The sequence below is a fragment of the Hemicordylus capensis genome, chromosome 4 (assembly GCF_027244095.1).
Source record: "Hemicordylus capensis ecotype Gifberg chromosome 4, rHemCap1.1.pri, whole genome shotgun sequence".
NCBI lineage: Eukaryota > Metazoa > Chordata > Lepidosauria > Squamata > Cordylidae > Hemicordylus > Hemicordylus capensis.
The window spans coordinates 319,346,416-319,363,771 of record NC_069660.1 but is presented as its reverse complement, the minus strand read 5'-3'; the positions used below and the strand labels follow the sequence as shown (position 1 = coordinate 319,363,771).

Sequence of the window (17,356 nt, the reverse complement as noted above, 5' to 3'; positions counted from 1 at the left end):
GAAGCTGTTATCATTAAGCACATGCAGGAAACCATCAAATCATACATGAGCACCATCTCTTAATCCATCATTTGCAACAGAAACATTGCATACTTACGAGTCATCTAAATCAGCCACAAAAAGCTCTGCATCTACAGCAAGGATCAAGAGGAGAACTACAGGGTGGGGGGAGTGTGGGAGAAACAGGAGAGAAAAAAATTGGTCCATAACACAGAATGAAACACAGAGTGAAACACAGAGTGATACTTGTTCATATCCCATAGCACTCCTATAATTACTTTCATGACCATCTAACACTCAATCTGCTCTTTCCAGTTCACTAATTTCTAATGCACCGCACAGTAAGTTCTTCTTTGTTTGTTTGTCTGCCTTCAGGATAGTGTTGCTGTTCACCCGGCCACAAATTTCATTAGACAAGTCCTCTGTTCCTCTGGAACCCACTTCCTGCAGCATTAGCCCCTGCTCACCACTTCCTTCAGCCACCTTCTTTCAAAGGCAGTCAGCAAAGAAGGAAAGTGTTCCCAAACTGCCTCCAGTTTTTGCATCAAACAGTCCTACCCTCCCATTTCTTCCCAACTAAGTCACCCCATAACCATCTGCACCTGCTCTCAGCAAGGCGCCTTTGGGATTTTGTGGAACTTGACATCACTTGTCATTGATGGGGACCCCATCCTCCTCCCTGGCCCAGTGGGCCCAACCCCGATCACTGGGTTGCCAAGAGAGAGACCACAGGCAAGAGCAGAGGCACCAGCTGGCCCCGCTGACCACTCCCCAACACAGTGATGGAGACCACCACTAACTCATTTGCATTCTCCCCTCAAGATGCTGGAACTACTGAGAACACTCTCTCTGGACCCGACTACAACTTCGTGCCACGCCACAACACCCTGGAGAAGAAAGTGAACAGCGAGGTTCAGGGCAGCCACTGCAAACTTGGGCTTGGTGAAGCTAGTTGCTTCACTTTCTCTCTGGGCGGTGCAGCAGTTGTGGTGGTCCCGGCTGGCCCTGCCCTCTCTGCCATGCCACTCGGAGGGAGAGGGCAGGCAAGCAGTTGACGCAGAGGGGCTACAGGGTGCTGCCTCTGCCCTCTCCCTGGGGGATGCGGTGGTTAGATGGCAGTGTGATAGTGGGCTAACCACCCAGAGAAATGGAGCACAGGAGCAAGCCAGCCAGCAGAGGCAGCAGCTGCTCCTTGCAGGGGCCACAGCTCCTCCATTCCCCACTAGCCTTATCCCCGCAATCAAATGCCCAAAGAGGCCAAACACACAGGCCAGCAAGTGGAGGCAGAAGCTTTGCGCTGCTGCGTAGGAACAGAAGATGTTGACTTATAACAAGCCAGACCATTGGTCCATCTCGTTCATTAACTGGACTACATGGACTGGTAGTGTAGCTCTCCAAAGTTTCAGGCAGGAGTCTTTCCAGCCCTCCCTGGAGACACCCAGGATTAAACCTCGGACCTTCTACAGGCAAAGCAGATGGCTCTTCCACTAAGTTACAGGCCCATCCCTCACGGCCACTTCCTCTGCTGGCCTGCTCAGAGAGCAACGGCTGCATGGTATGTATGTCAGAAGGAGAGTTTGTTGACCTAGAGAATGGAAGAGGTGCTGGTAGGGACAGCCACTGCTTCTCCTTGTGCTCTCTGCAAAGGCCCACTCCTAACAATGACGCTTATCCAGAGCAGGTGAGAAATTACCAGAAGTGGCGAAGACAACAAGGAGCTGCTAGGCCTTTCTGACATGTTGCCCAGAGTTCACTGGCCTGGAGGAGTATGGAGGAGAGTGAGCAGAGTTAGTGGAGGCCTCTGCTTGCCTGCTCTCCCTCTGGGGAGCTGTGGATGGCAGGCGAGTGTGACTGAGGAGAAGCAGCTGCCTACCTCCCTTCTCTTTGACCAGTGGGATTGGGCCCAGTGAGGAAATAGGCAGCTCCTTCATACAGAGTCAGACAATTAGTCCATCTGACTCTGTATTGTCTGCATTGACTGGCAACAAGTCTCCAGCTTTCAAATAGGTCTACCTATTTCCAGCTCTACCTGGCGATCCGGGGACTGCACCTGTGATCTTCTGCATGCACAGCAGGTGCTCTTCCACTGAGCTGTTCTTCCTCAAAGGACACCTGAGGACTAGATCCCAGAGATACAGTCCAACCTCCCCCTCCCAACAGGCTGTCTAGAACAGGGATTCTCAACATTGGGTCCCCAGGTGGTATTGGACTTCAACTCCCATAATCCCCAACCAAAGGCAACTGGGGCTGGGGATTATGGGAGCTGAAGTCCACTAACATCTGGGGACCCAATGTTGAGAATCCCTGAGCAGCATCAGCAGGAGGAATGATGGCAAGGAGGAAGCAGTTGCCTTTGGCCACCACCAATTGCTTGGATAGGTGAGAACACAGCAGTGGGAAGGAGCAGCTATCCTGTGGGTCTGCCATGCTTTCTATGCAGTGGTTGCCTGGGAGAGAGGGTGGGTGAGCCAACTGAAGTGGCTTTCCTTTGCCACTGTCCTGCCAGCCTTGCTACCCACTTGGAAAGCAAACGATGCCAGTGCCGCCTTCCTCAGAATGTGCACAGGAGGCAGAGAAGAGAAGGCATTTCTCCTTTTAGGGGGAGCAGAGCAGGGCTGGATTAAGGCTGGGGGGCCTAAAGCACTTAAGATGGGAGGGTACTTGTGGCCTTGCCCCCATGGCCAGTGCAGAAGTACATTATGGGTTGAACCATATTGACTGACATACATGTACATTGTGTATAATATAAAAATTGGAATTGTTTTATATGTGTGTGTATACACACACACGCTACAAAAATCCAGAAATGTGTATTTCACTTTAATTTTCAGCAAACATAGGTTATATAGCCTTAGGAAATGTAGTCTGTCATGCAGATATCTAACATACTTCATGTTCTCTTGCCTAACCCTAACCCTTAGTATTGGCAAAATTTTGAATGATGATGTCAAAGTCTATTCCTTGCATCACTTTCCTCTCAGTGTTCAGCAGAACTAATGCCTTTGGCCAGTTACCTGTCTGTTTTGATCATAATTTGTTCTTTAAATGTGTTAATTTGCTGAATGACCACCCTCCTGAGCAGTTTGTGCCCATTAAGCAAAGGTATATTCTCAGAGAAGCAGATACATTTGAAAAAAACATTCTCAATCTCCTGTTCATACACAAGCTTAGCCTGTAATGATGGTGTATGCCAGTCTTTTCCTTTGGCAAAGTGTACAAACTCAATCGTTTCTTCAGGGTTAATATCTTGGTTTAGCTGATGTGCATAATGATCAGATAATTTGGTAGCCTCTTCCATTATTTCTCTGACATTGTGCAAGAGCTTATCACAACCTTGACACAATTGTAGATTAATGCATACACAGCAAATCTATCGTTCAGGGCCATTTTAAGGCACTCAGTGATACCCAAGTATGTCTCCAGAGGAAATTTCTCTCCTCCAGATAAAACAGTTCCTTCTGACTCTTCAGTATCCACAATATTTTGTTCTCCTTGTACAAGTTATTTAGTAATCTGATCTACCACATGGCCCCAATCCTGTCTCTCTCCCCCCCCCACCATTCATCTCCATTACACATGAGTCCAAACCAAATCAAAAAGCTGATCAGTGCAGTGGCCCCAATTCTGTCCTCTTCTCCAATCCCATGGGCATCCACAGAACCCTTTCTGGGAGTGTGCATGCAAAATATGCAAAAAGTATCAGTATGCAAACAGAACTCAAACACAACAGGTTGTGTCCAATGTCAATCCTGCTTAGAATAGACCATTGAAAAAAAGTTAGTCATGACTAAGACTGAAATCCTATATCCACTTACTTGGGAGTAAACCATACTGAATTCAATAGGTGTAGTGCCTAGAGTGCTGGACTAGGACCGAGGAGCCCTGAGTTCAAATCCCCATTCAGCCATGAGACTTGCTGGGTGACTCTGGGCCAGTCACTTCTCTCTCAGCCTAACCTACTCCACAGGGTTGTTGTGAAAGAGAAACTCAAGTATGTAGTACACCGCTCTGGGCTCCTTGGAGGAAGAGCGGGATATAAAATGTAAAATAAAAACTAAAATAAAATACAAATACAAATAAAATAGGACTCACGTCTGAGTGGACTTGTACAAGATTGCACTGTAATGTAAGTACTATTGTTTCAAAAGGTTTACTCTAAACTGGACTAATATCAGGTGCATAATGGAGATGGAAGAGAGGGGTGGGAAGGAAAGAATTGGGGGCCTTGCGGTAGATCAGACTACAAAGTAATTTCCACGAGGAGGACAAACACACACATCTCAACTACGGACCAGCATCGAGCAACACCCCCAGAAAGGTGAAAAGGGACACAGCAGAGAAATGAGAGCCAAGCCCCACTCAGAAACACCTGACAGACATATGGCTAGTAGGCTAGCTCAGCCGCGCTGGTGGTGGGCAAACTCTTCTGCTATGACAAGTAAGTAGAGGGGGGTGGGGTCAGCACCACAGGGTTCAGATGAAGTCAGCAAACCAGCCCCTACCACAAAAACCATAATAATAAATATATGGCTTTAAAACACACACACACACACACACACACACACCACATTGGCAGCAAATGAGACTTGATGATGCCACTTGGAAGGAAGCTCCAGCCCCCAACCCCAGCGGGGAGGGGGAAAGGCAGCAGCGCCCAAGGCCTCCCCAGGACCCCCACCCCCATCGCCAGCAAGGCTGCCCCCCAGCCTCCTCCTTCAGCAGCAGATGATCGGGGGGGCTGCCGCTGCAGGGACTCCGCTCTTCCCAGGGCGGCGGCAGCATCTCACCCCCCCCACCCCCCAGCCGCTCTCCGCCCCAGGCAAGGCAAGCACGGAAGGGGGTGGGGGCTGCAGCAGGCGCGGCTCGCCCTGCGGGGGGAGGGTGGAGAAGCTGCCCCGCCTGGAGCTCCCTCGGCTGGGCGCCTCCCCCAGGCACTGGAGCCCGGCTCTGGTCCAGGGGGCTGGCGGGCTGGCTGCTCCCCTCCATCCCACCCCACCCCCCACGGCTCCCCCTCGCCCACCTGCTGACCAGAGGAGGCAACGCCGCGCGCTCCCGGCTGCTCCCATCTCGCCCGGGGCCGGCGGCGGACCAAGCCGGAAGGGGAAGCGGCGGGGCCTCCCTTCCCCTCCCGCGGCGGCGGCGGCGGCGGCCCGCTTCGGAGCATGCGCCAGGCAGCTGCCCCGCGCGCACACAATGGCGTGTGTTTGAGGTGGGCGGGGTGGTTGCTGGGCAACCCTTGCGGCTGACCGTGGGAGAGGCCTCCCCCCTCCCTCCCTCCCTCGGCGGGGGCGGGGTAAGAGGATCTAGAGTCATGCCTGCAACTACGACGGGTGTTTATAGACCGCTTTTCAACCCAAGTTGTTCCCAAAAGTGGTTTGCAAACAGAAATACATAGATTCATAAAAGGGCTCCGTATGTCAGCAATCTGGACATCCGGTGGCGAAGCCTAGGATGATAGTTCACAAAAGAGCAGTCTGGGTTGCAGAAGTGAAACACGCTCAAAAACGGCTCATGCTGAAGGCTGTCGACACTAGGGATGACATATGTTGTCTTCCAGCGGCTCACTGCAAGCTCTAGAGTGCTTTATGGTCCAAGCTGATAACGCTCAGCTGGCAAAGATTCAAGGCTTATCAGCCTTCTGCAAGAGGCGCTTGCTTCTCCTGACGGATTCCAGCTGTGCCTGTTGTCTTGTGACCTGTCTCTGCTGTGGTGTGGAGTCGGTGGGGGTTGCCTGCACAACTCATCCTCCAGTTTGTCAGTCCCTGTCTCTGCTGCCTCAGACGGCTGTGCCTGCTCTGAGACATCAGCCGGACCTGCCTCAGCCATCTCTTGGGAACTGACAGCCGGGCTCTGCTCCTCAGGCACCCCTGCATTAGCTGAAGGGCTGTCAGCATCCCCTTTCTCCTCGCTATCTGAGAGCGAGGGTGTGACACCCTGTCCCCAAAGGGCTCACAGTCTTTTTTAAAAAGGAAAGAAAAAGAAACCTAACATACACACACCTCAGCAACAGCCACTGGAGGGATGCTGTGCTGGGGATGGAGAGGGTCAGTTGCTCTCCCCCTGCTCAATACAAGGGGATGAGCCTCTAGGCTCATTTAGCAGTCACTACCACCACAGCAGCTGCCTCCTCTTGAGCAGCAGATCCACCCAGCACGCCCAGGTCCCATCTAGTTGTTATTGCCTGGAAGTCTGAACTGTAATGGAAACCATCATACACACTTCAGCTCGAGTGGCCAGATGGAGAAGAGGCTGGGGGGGGGGCGGCTCCTGTGCCCTTAACAGATGCACAGAAAAGCAGATTGCAACAGCAGTCACTCCCCACCCTCCTTGATGCACCTGCCAGAATTCCATCTTCTGTGCATCAGGTGAACCCCTGTCCTCCTATCCCTTCTGTTAAAATTCTGATGCTAGAATTACATCTGCAGACTTTTGTGCCAACCATAAGCTCATCTTGAGAAACTGGTGTCAGCTATAGGCTCATCTTACTATTTAAGTGATTGATTGATTAACTGCCGTCAAGTCGGTGCAGACTCTTAGCGACCACAGAGATAGATTCTCTCCAGGATGATCTGTCTTCAACTTGGCCTTTTAGGTCTCTCAGTGGTGCATTCATTGCTGTCGTTATTGAGTCCATCCACCTTGCTGCCAGTCCTCCTCTTCTCCTAGTAGTGGGTCTAAATATTTGAAACTAGCCCTTAGCTACTTTAGGAGGATGTGCACATACCTCACTTCAAAAATGTAAAAGGGATTATATAAAACATTCACACAATGGCTGGAATTGCTGCTTGGCCAGGGTGTGGTGTGGTAACTGGAGTGCTTAACAAGAAGTTTGGGTAAGAACTAATCTGCCTAGTTTCCTTTCACTATAATCTTAATTGATAATTATCAATACCAAATTGATAATTACCAATGGACCTCAAACATTCATGTGTCCACCATCTTGAACTGGGGTGGATATCACCATCACAAACTACATTAATAATAATAATAATAATAATAATACATTAATACAATGATGTATTAACTACATCACTGAGGTGTCCCTACAACTGTACTAAATTTGGTTCAAATCAGTTATGCGGCCCACAAGTTAGCCCACTTGCGCCTCAAACGTTCATGTGTCTGCCATCTTGAACTGGGGTAGATGATATCATTATCAACTACAGCATTGAGGTGTCCCTATGTGTCCCAATATCAACAAAGAATCCAAATACTGAATGCTAATATTTTAATATGATACTAATAATAAAACTATATAATTGAAAACTATCTTCACTACATAAGGTATAATTAGTCAAAATTAATAAAAAAAAATATGTCCATGCATCACAAGATTTATAAAGAATAATAAATGAGATCTCATAAAAGTGATCACTGTATGTCAAATTGAACAAAATAGATCCAATGATTCATGTCCAAAGTGTCATGCTGTCTATAGACAGGAGAGAGATATGATTGCAGTATTGCATTTTAATTGAAAAGTGGGATATCCGTCTTGTCAGTCTTGTAGTTATGCCAAATGTGTTTCAACTGAAATAAGGCAATTAACAGGGAAATTTTCCTTCCACTAGAAGTCTCTCCAGTACTCTCATGGGGACTGAACTGGCAATAGTTTCTCTCCTGAAGAAGATAAATGTGGTCACACATCCGCCATTTTGAAATAGGGTGGATGACATCATCACAAACTACATTGTTTAGGTCTCCCTATGTGTTCCTACAACAGTATCAAATTTTGTTCAAATCAGTCCAAGCATTGCGAAGTTGATAGGGACACACGCGCACAGAAAGCTGGGTTATCTCATAAGCTTACTTTCCTTAAGGCAAGTAGGCAAAAAACCCCAGGTGTAATTCAGTTGTCTGTGCTCAGCTGTTGTACACTGTGGGTTTGAGTAGCCTTCAAAGCTATCAAAAAGTTATAAAACTAACATGAACGGAATTCACAGTAGAATGCTGTTTCAATCATTATGGCATGAAATAGATGCTGTATTGTACAACCATATTCCACATAGAATTTGGAATTGATTTTAGTGCCTGGGGCACATATTGGTTTTTGTTTTGTTTTGTTTTGTCGCATACAAACTACTGTGCTCTGAGAATCTGGACAAAGTAATTTGGGTGCAAACACCAGATATGGCATGGGGACATATGCAACCGTTGAGAAATGAATATAGATTTACTGCACAAAACTTATCATGTTAAAAGGCCCTCAGCATTTGGCAACTGGATGTTCTTCGATGTAAAATTCTGATACAAACAATACATCCAGACTAACTTACACAAGATTACCTTGTCCCATTCATTTGAGCTAAGCATGAGTAATGGTCTGAATGTCAGCCAGTATATCCAGCATCACAGTCGACATGGAAGATACCACACACCAGAGGCAGCCGGTGAGGGCGGCACTGGTGGGGCAGCAAGAGGTACCTTTAAAAAGTCATTACTGGTGAGCAGAACCATGCTGGCCACACAAATGGCCGCCATGCATACACAGAGTCCTGATGAGTGCCGTAGCCAGGGCAGCCGCCTCATGGGAGATGTCAAGCGGGGCTCCGGTGCTCCCAACAGTTTTCAGGTGCCAGCGGTATCACCAGTAATGACTTTTTAAAGGTACCTCTCACCACCCTTCTCACCATTCTTTTTTTGACATAGTACATAATTTATTTATGTGGTGATGGCCACTAGCTTGGATGGCTTTAAAAGGGGCGTAGAAAGATCCATGGAGGACAGGTCTAGCAGTGGCTACTAGTCTATAGGCCACTCCAGCCTCAGAGGCAGGATGCCTCTCAATAGCAGCTGCAGGGGGGCATCAGCAAAAGAGCAAGTCCTCACTTCTTGCCTGTGGGCTTCCCACAGGCATCTGGTGGGCCACTGTGGGACACAGGATGATGGACTAGACAGGCTTCCTTGGGCCTGATCCAGCAGGGCTGTCCTTATGTCAGTTCCAGCTAGTCAAGATAATGTTCTCCAGAAGGTGCAAGCACTGGGCACCATGCTTGGGGTAGGGGGTCACTGCTACACTCCCTTGAAGCAAAATATACAATTATTGTAGTTTGTGTGGTCTGGAAAATGTGTTGGGGTGCATCCAGTGCTTACTTGGGAGTAAGAAGTCCCAACTGTCAGTAAAACTTCATGATTCAGGATGAGGATTAAATCTGTGGTATGGACAGGCACAGAATTTGAACTCAAAGAAAAAGATAAATGAGATTAAAAGTTCTTATCAATACTGTATTTTAATGTTTGTTGAAACTTAATTTGAAAAAATAAATATTCTTTTATAGCAAGGGTGCTGCAGAGGTTGCTGGACTGCAACTTCCATCACCACCAGCTACAATGCCCTTTGGCCATGATGGCTGGGGATGATGCAAGTTGCAGTCCAATAACATATGAGGACCTGAATTTGAGAATCCCTCCTTGTTTGAAATATATCTTAGTGGCATGTCAAATAACTTAGCAAGTTCAGTCTCAGCAGCTCTTGAGAAGGCAAGGCTCAGACCAGGGGAAATTTACGAACAGGAGTTTGCTAACAGATATCAAATGGGTTTTGTGAAGAGTTTAGTGGGGAAATGTGTGGGGAGGCGAACAAGCAGTTCCCCTTTATCACAAAGGAGACACCCAGCATGAGGAGAAAGTGTGTAAATCCCCGTTTTTTGTAATTATCTAAGAAGAGCTTCAACCTTTTAATTAGCTGACAACTGCTGCAAAGACCTAGCTTTCATGTAAACAAGTTTGATATGTTCAAAATAGCCAATAAAACCAGTTATGAAGGTAGCATGCCAGCAGGGGAGGGGGTGCTTCCCCATGTACTGCATGGAGTTTTGCTTGTATGGCTATCTGCTTGAGGGGCAGAAATCCTGCATCTGCACTCACTGCAAAGAGCTTCTAGCTCTCAGGGAACAGGTTCATTCCCTCAAAACCAAGTTGGCTGAACTGGAGAAGCCCAGGGAGGCAGAGAGATATGTTTCAGTGTTATTTATTTACGGCTATTGACCAGAACAGAGAGATATGTGGACGAGACCTTCAGGGATGTGATAGAGGCATCCCACTCCCAGGCTGACGGCTCCTCTGCCGTCAGGGAGAATGACGTTCTCAGAGAAGCAGGACATCAGGCTGAGGAAGAGGGGAGTGCTCCCTTAGAAGGGACCCCTTCCTTGGGTGATGCACCCATATCCTTTTGCACAGGGGATACACCTCCAGGGGTTGGGGGCCTCCTAGTAGTGGGTGATTCAGGGGTATAGAGAGATTAATTTGTGACTGGTGTGTAGAGCACACTGTGACGTGCCTGCCTGGTGCAAAGGTTCATCCAGCGTCTAGATAGGCTTTTAGGCAGTTTTGGGGAAGAGTCAGTAGTCCTGGTGCATGTTGGCAACAACCATGTTGGGAAATGTAGTCGGGAGGTCCTGGAAGCCAAATTTAGGTTGATCAGTAGGAGATTGAAATCCAGAACCCCCAAAGTAGCACCTGGTGGGCCACTGTGGGAAACAGGATGCTGGACTAGATAGGTCTTGAGCCTGGTCCAGCAGGGCTCTGAAGTGCTACCTGTTCCACATGCAAGGCCAGCAAGACAAGCACAGCTGAGCGGAGGAGGGGTTTAGGTTTCTTAGGGACTGGGATACATTTTGGGACAAGATGAGCCTGTACAAAAGGGATGGGCTCCACTTGAACTAAGATAGAACCAGACTGCTAGTGCTTAAAATAAAAATGTCAGAGAGTAGCTTATAAAATGACACCTGGGGGGTTGCTGACAGGAACTGGTCGTATCTGGTTCGGCAAGCAAAACCCTCTAAGGTGCAAGGTGCAAAAGTTTCAGATGGAACAGAAGGGGACAGAGTAGAACCAGGAGCAGAGCAAAATACATGACAGCTGGTCAAAAAGGTCAAATGACAGTAAAGGAGATAGCACAGTTAAGGGATTAGAGACGCAGCATATAGGTGTTCATACACCAACACCAGAAGCCTCCGAGCTAAGATGGGTGAGCTGGAGTGGACAACGTCATAGAGGACAGGTCTATCAGTGGCTGCTAGTTGGTGGCTATAGGCTACATCCAGCCTCAGAGGCAGGGTGCCTCTGAATCCCAGTCGCAGGGAAGCAACAGGGGCATGCCCTTTGCCCTTGTCTGTGGGCTTCTCAGAGGCACCTGGTGGGCCACTGTGGGAAACAGGATGCTGGACTAGATAGGTCTTGAGCCTGGTCCAGCAGGGCTGAGATAAACATGTATCTCATGTTTAAGGGACTCCTGCCGGATGCTCAGCGGAAGGCAAAAAGCCTCCAAGATCTTGGCCAATCTACCTTGGAGGAAAATTGTTCTTTGGTCAGGAGGGGTAGGGGAGACTTCATCCTTCTTTGCCAACATACTGTGTTTGATTTCTTCCCCTTGGCTTTGCTTCATGTGTTTGTAAATGTTCAGGTTGCAGAAGGTGTTTGTTTATTGTTAGATTTACATACCAGCTTTCATAAAATTATTTCAAGGCAGTTGTGGCTTGTGGGTCAGTGCATGAATATTGTTCTGCACTGGATCCATTCCTGCACCCCCCCTCCCCTGCCCCCATTATTCTTGAGTCCACAAATACCTCCAGTATTTCCATTTTCCCAAAGTGTGAGTAGCAACAACCAGATAAACTGCTAGAATTCTGGCGTTATATTAGCCTAAACAACTCTGACCCAAATTACCAAACAAAGGTTCACTTTACTGTTATATTAGACTGTTTCTTGCTTTATTATTTATTAGGTTAGAAGGACATCTTGTGGTAATAGCTGGGTATAGTCACAAAAATATCTGCCTATCACCATTTGCTTCCCTGCTGTTAATTATTTTGTCAAATGATAAACAATTATAAATGCTTTTGATCTTTGATTGCTTTAGGGAATACTTTCACAACTCAATTACAAATAAAGTTGTAACATGAAATATTTATATAACTGTCTATAAATGCATTTGGTATTGAGCATTATTTGGATTTTGGCATATCTCTGATTTGTGTGGCTTGTAAGCTCAGTCCTAGGGCTAAACAAATACAACAATAAATAAACAGGGCTGGGAAAATATTTCAAATTTCAGGGTGCCAAAATTGTTAAGAACTAGCATGAAACTTTCAGGCACCATCTGGTGTAACATCCTAGTGTTACACTTGCTTGGTTGCCCCATATCCTGAAGTGGTGGGAAGTTCCGGTGTTTGAAGCATACCTTGGATTCTAGTTTCCTTTGGAGGGAAAGCCACTGCAGTGTTGTGATGTTTTTGCCATCTTTGCTTTATTTATTCAGCTGTACAGATTGAACTTTGGATGAAGCTTCGAAACAGAACAATATTCCTGAAAGTCAGCAACATCAGCGATCCAAAGCTCTGCATCTTAAGATGCCTCCAAGGTCTGTCTGGTTCAAGCATAGGCCAGGGACAGATCAACCACTGAGCGCCCATGTGCTCTTCACACAAGTTGTCTAGTGGGGAGAGCTGCAGCACTCAAGCATTACTGGCCTCTGCAGTGGTCCCTCCTACTGACCACCACCATTGCGCACACACCTCCACCCCACTGTTCAGCTTTCCATTATACTGCTGATGTTGTGTAATATCACTGCCCTGGCACATCACAACCCTGGCAGCTCCTGTCCCTGCTCACTGCCACATTGGTCTCCCATTTTGCCACCACAATGTGGTGTAATGACATCACCTCAAGTTGCAGTGGTATGAAAGGCCAACAGGGGAGCACATGGTGGTGGTGGGGAATTTGGGGGGGGGGGCTGCTGAGGAGGCCAGTGGCATCACGGCTGCTTTCACCTGCCCCTGGTGGCCTCCCATTATACTGCCGCAACATGAGGTGCTGGTGAGTGAGAGGCTGTTCCAGAGGCCGCTGGTGGGTCGGTAGCGGCCCACCAAAAATGCAGTACACGACTGTTCTAGGCTCTTAAAAGCCTCTTTGTTAAAAATGGCCTGCAGCTTCTTTTACCGTCTCATACATTCATCTTCAGGCATGAGAAACAGGTAATCTTATACCTTCTCATGATCATCTGCCTTGAAATGGGAGAACTGTGAAATTTGCAAGATTTCCGATGGTGGCTGCCTTCCAAGGTGATAGCAGAGAACAGAACCATTCTGCAATGTATTCTGAGCCATCAGGCAGCGATTAATATTCAAAAGAATTGCTACCCAAGACTGAAAGCACTAGATATCAGCAGGAAATGACTAAACAGACTGTGGGGGGTGGGGAGCAACATGAGTAGTTAGAGGCCCAACTACACAGAAAATCAGACCTGGAGAGGGCAGAGTATAACTTTTGATTTCAAAACCAAAACGCAGAACTCCTAAAGCAAGATTTTTAATATAATTTTCTATAAAGGTCCTTACATACAGGGATATGTCCCACAGCAATAATTACAATAAGCATGTTTACAGAAGAGCTATACAATCTGTAGAAGTGTAAACATTTGTCTAACTGTTCTCATTTATATAACATCTTTGAGCAATTTGCCTTCAGCTGGCTGCTCAGCATTGCTCTATACATTAATTTAAAAAAGTTCATCTAAAACTACTGGAAACAGATTTTGTCTATTGTGAGGACTGATGAGCAAGTTGTTCCTGCTGGCGAAGCGTCTCCTGCGCTTCCCGCTGCATCTTCTCCAGCTTTTCCAGGGTCACTGATTTTAAAGGCAGCAGCTTGGGCTTGCACAAGACCATGGTAGTCACATCTTCCACTGCTAGCTTCCCTGAAACAGAAGACAAGGAGGGACCCTGCAAAGGTTCAGAATTTCTGGGCTGATTTGAACAATATAGTTTCCACCTGGAGGCATCTCAGCAGACTTGCATGAGCAGTGCTTCCCTTGGGCTGTCAGATACTTCCATGCACTGGAAACTTCTGGCACTTGAGCACAGACTTTCACACAGTCAGGTCATCCACACAAAAACAGCATACCAACACAATACGTCCCTGCATGGCTTTTTTCAGTGGCCTCTACATGGGAAGTGTTGAACCAAACCTCAGTACATGAAAATCTACCTCCAATAATTATATTTGAGTTATTCAAAAGACAGGGCAGCCTGAAGGTACCTAGTGAGCAACATCCCCCTCCTCATCCACTTCTAAAACTAAAACAACAAATTGCCAGGGCCAGATGGCATCCACCCAAGAGTTCTGAAGGAACTCAAATGTGAATTTGCCAATCTCCTAGCAAAAATATGTAGCTTGTCCCTACAATCAGGCTCTGTACCAGAGGACTGGAAAGTAGCCAATATGATTCCGATTTTCAAAAAGGGATTCGGGGTGATCTGGGAAATTACAGGTCGGCCAGTGTAACTTTGGTGCCAGGTAAGTTGATGGAAAGCATACTTAAGGATACAATTGTTAAACATGTACAGGTGAAACTCGGAAAATTAGAATATCGTGCAAAAGTCCATTAATTTCAGTAATGCAAATTAAAAGGTGAAACTGATATATGAGACAGACGCATTACATGCAAAGCGAGATAAGTCAAGCCTTAATTTGTTATAATTGTGATGATCATGATGTACAGCTCATGAAAACCCCAAATCCACAATCTCAGAAAATTAGAATATTACATGGAACCAAGAAGACAAGGATTGAAGAAAAGAACAATATCGGACCTCTGAAAAGTATACAGTGTACTGTGCTTGATTGGCCAGCAAACTCGCCTGACCTGACCCCATAGAGAATCTATGGGGCATTGCCAAGAGAAGGATGAGAGACATGAGACCAAACAATGCAGAATTGCTGAAGGCCGCTAATGAAGCATCCTGGTCTTCCATAACACCTCATCAGTGCCACAGGCTGATAGCATCCATGCCACGCCGCACTGAGGCAGTAATTGCTGCAAAAGGGGCCTAAACCAAGTACTGAATACATATGCATGCTTATACTTTTCAGAGGTCCGATATTGTTCTATTCTTCAATCCTTGTCTTCTTGGTTCCATGTAATATTCTAATTTTCTGGGATTGTGGATTTGGGGTTTTCATGAGCTGTACGCCATGATCATCACAATTATAACAAATTAAGGCTTGACTTATCTCGCTTTGCATGTAATGCGTCTGTCTCATATATCAGTTTCACCTTTTAATTTGCATTACTGAAATTAATGGACTTTTGCACGATATTCTAATTTTCCGAGTTTCACCTGTAGAAGAAAAGGCCTTGCTGAAGGAGAACCAGCATGGCTTCTGGGAGGTCTTGTCTCACTAACCTTTTGGAGTTCTTTCAGTGTCAACAGGCATGTGGAAAAATTTCAGAGTTGCCAAAACCTAAGGGGTATACTCATGGGTCAAATGGGCCGTAAGCCAGAATTTGGCTTTTTAAAAGCCAAATCTGGCCACCTAGATGTGGATAAAGGTGATCCGGTTGACATAGTATACTTGGACTTCCAAAAAGCTTTTGACAAGTTCCCGACTAAAGGTTCCTGAGTAAACTTAGCAGTCATGGAATAAGGGGACAGGTTCAATTGTGAATTGGTAACTGGTTGAAGGACAAGAAACAGAGGAAAGGAATAAATGGACAGTTTTACAATGAAGGGAAGTAAGAAGTGGGCTCCTCCTGGAATCTGTATTGGGACCAGTGCTCTTTAACTTGTTCATAAATGATCTAGAAGTTGGGGTGAACAGCAGAGTGGCCAGATTTGCAGATGACAGCAAACTATTTAGGGTAGTGAAATCCAAAACAGAGTGTGAGGAGCTGCAAAAAGATCTTTCCAAACTTGTGGAGTGGGTGACAAAATGGCAAATGCGGTTCAGTGTTGGCAAGCGTAAAGTGATGCATATTGGGGCAAAAAAACCCAACTTCACATATACACTGATGGGGATGATCAAGATGATCAGGGGCCTAGAGCACCTTCCTTATGAGGCAAGGCTACAGCATCTGGGACTCTTTAGTTTGGAAAAGAGGCGACTATGTGGAGACATGAGAGAGGTGAGAAACCACTCACCTTGCTTAGGTAACACCTCCACTATTTTTGATTCAGGCATTCTGCTGACAGGAAGCTATCTGTTTTAGATTCAAAGTAAGGGAATTATTGAACATACTAATAAAATTGTATTTACAATTCCCCACCTCCATATCAAGTGAAGTAGCAGGCAGCTGCCAAATCTTTCTTTAGCTGATTTAGGAGCTTACAGGTTTGCCTACCACATAACTCCCCCCCTCAAATGAACAAATAAATAAGCTCAGGCCTCTTGCCTGTTTAGGCCTTTAACCAACCTATGCAAGTGCAAATCGTAACCTCTTGAGCCCCTGCCCCCGTCAGCAACCCTAGACCATTCTAGATCAGAGGTGTCTCCACTCTCAGGTTCTCACCAGCAGCAGCCAGCAAAGCAAAACAGCACAGCGCACAACCACACCCAACCTTTTACGACTACTACTACGACCACCATCAACTCCAGCCTTTCTCCTGACACACACCACCCACAGCCTGGAGTTTTTGGCTTTTCCCCTGGGCCACAGCAATCACCACTCCTCACGGGCTTCTGCCCACACAGCTGCACAGGTGCAGAGGCCCCTCTCTTGCTTGCCACAGCTCCCCACCTCAGCTGCCAACACCCCCATTTCTCCCCATGCTCCTTCCCTTCAGACCCTCCCACTGAGCTGCTCTCTTCCTCCCAGAGCCTCCCCTTTGCCCAGTTTGGCAGCAGTCACCTCAGTTCATCAGCCCCATTTTCTCCTTCCCATGTAAGCCCACCTCTGTAGATCTCCCATCAGCGTTCCCTGTAACAGGGATTCCCAGGTGCTGTTGACTACAACTCCCATAATCCCCTAGGACAATGGCATTGTAGTCATCAGCTGTACCTAACACCTTTGGCCACGGGTTCTCAAACTGGGGTCCAGTGTTCCTTCTAACAGGGATCCCCAGATGTTGTTGACTACATCTTCCAGAATCCCTAGCTGCAATGGCTTTTCCTCGGGGATTCTGGGAGTTGTAGTTTACAACATCCCTCTAATAGGGAACACTGCTGGTGGGGTCCCCCAGATATTGCTGGACTACAGCTCCCATCATCCTTAGCCCTAATGGCCTTTGGTCACTGTGGCTGAGGATGGTGCAAGTTGTAGTCCAGTAACATTTGAGGACTCTAGTTTGAGAAACCCCTACCGTTTTCCATTGCAGCTGGGGATTATGGGAACTGGAGTCAACATCTGGTCATCCCCTTTACAGGGGACACTGCTCCCCAACACACCGCCCCACTTCCGGCCCCTACGTCCAAGCTGCCAAGTACTCCCTCCTTCCAACCCTTCGCGTACCAAACGCCCCTTAGTTCCGCAATCCTTAAAATCCTCCAGGAACCAAACCAGGGAGGGACCAAAGCAGGCGGGCGGCAGAGCTACGGCCACCTACAGGGCAGGCTTGCAACAAGGCAGGAATACTGGCGC

The 17,356-nt window shown here is 47.2% G+C and overlaps 1 protein-coding gene across 1 annotated transcript in view; it reads right to left on the bottom strand.

Moving 5' to 3' along the window:
* TMX3 (thioredoxin related transmembrane protein 3) overlaps window positions 1-5,187 on the bottom strand; it is a 36,599-nt gene extending 31,412 nt beyond the window's left edge. Inside the window, exons 1-2 of the mRNA XM_053247587.1 lie at window positions 5,021-5,187; window positions 98-155 (exon numbers count right to left, since the gene is read on the bottom strand). Of these exons, the coding sequence (XP_053103562.1) occupies window positions 98-155; window positions 5,021-5,066 (104 nt within the window). The 5' untranslated portion in view covers window positions 5,067-5,187. The remainder of the gene's footprint in view (window positions 1-97; window positions 156-5,020) is intronic.
* Window positions 5,188-17,356: the final 12,169 nt, after the last annotated feature.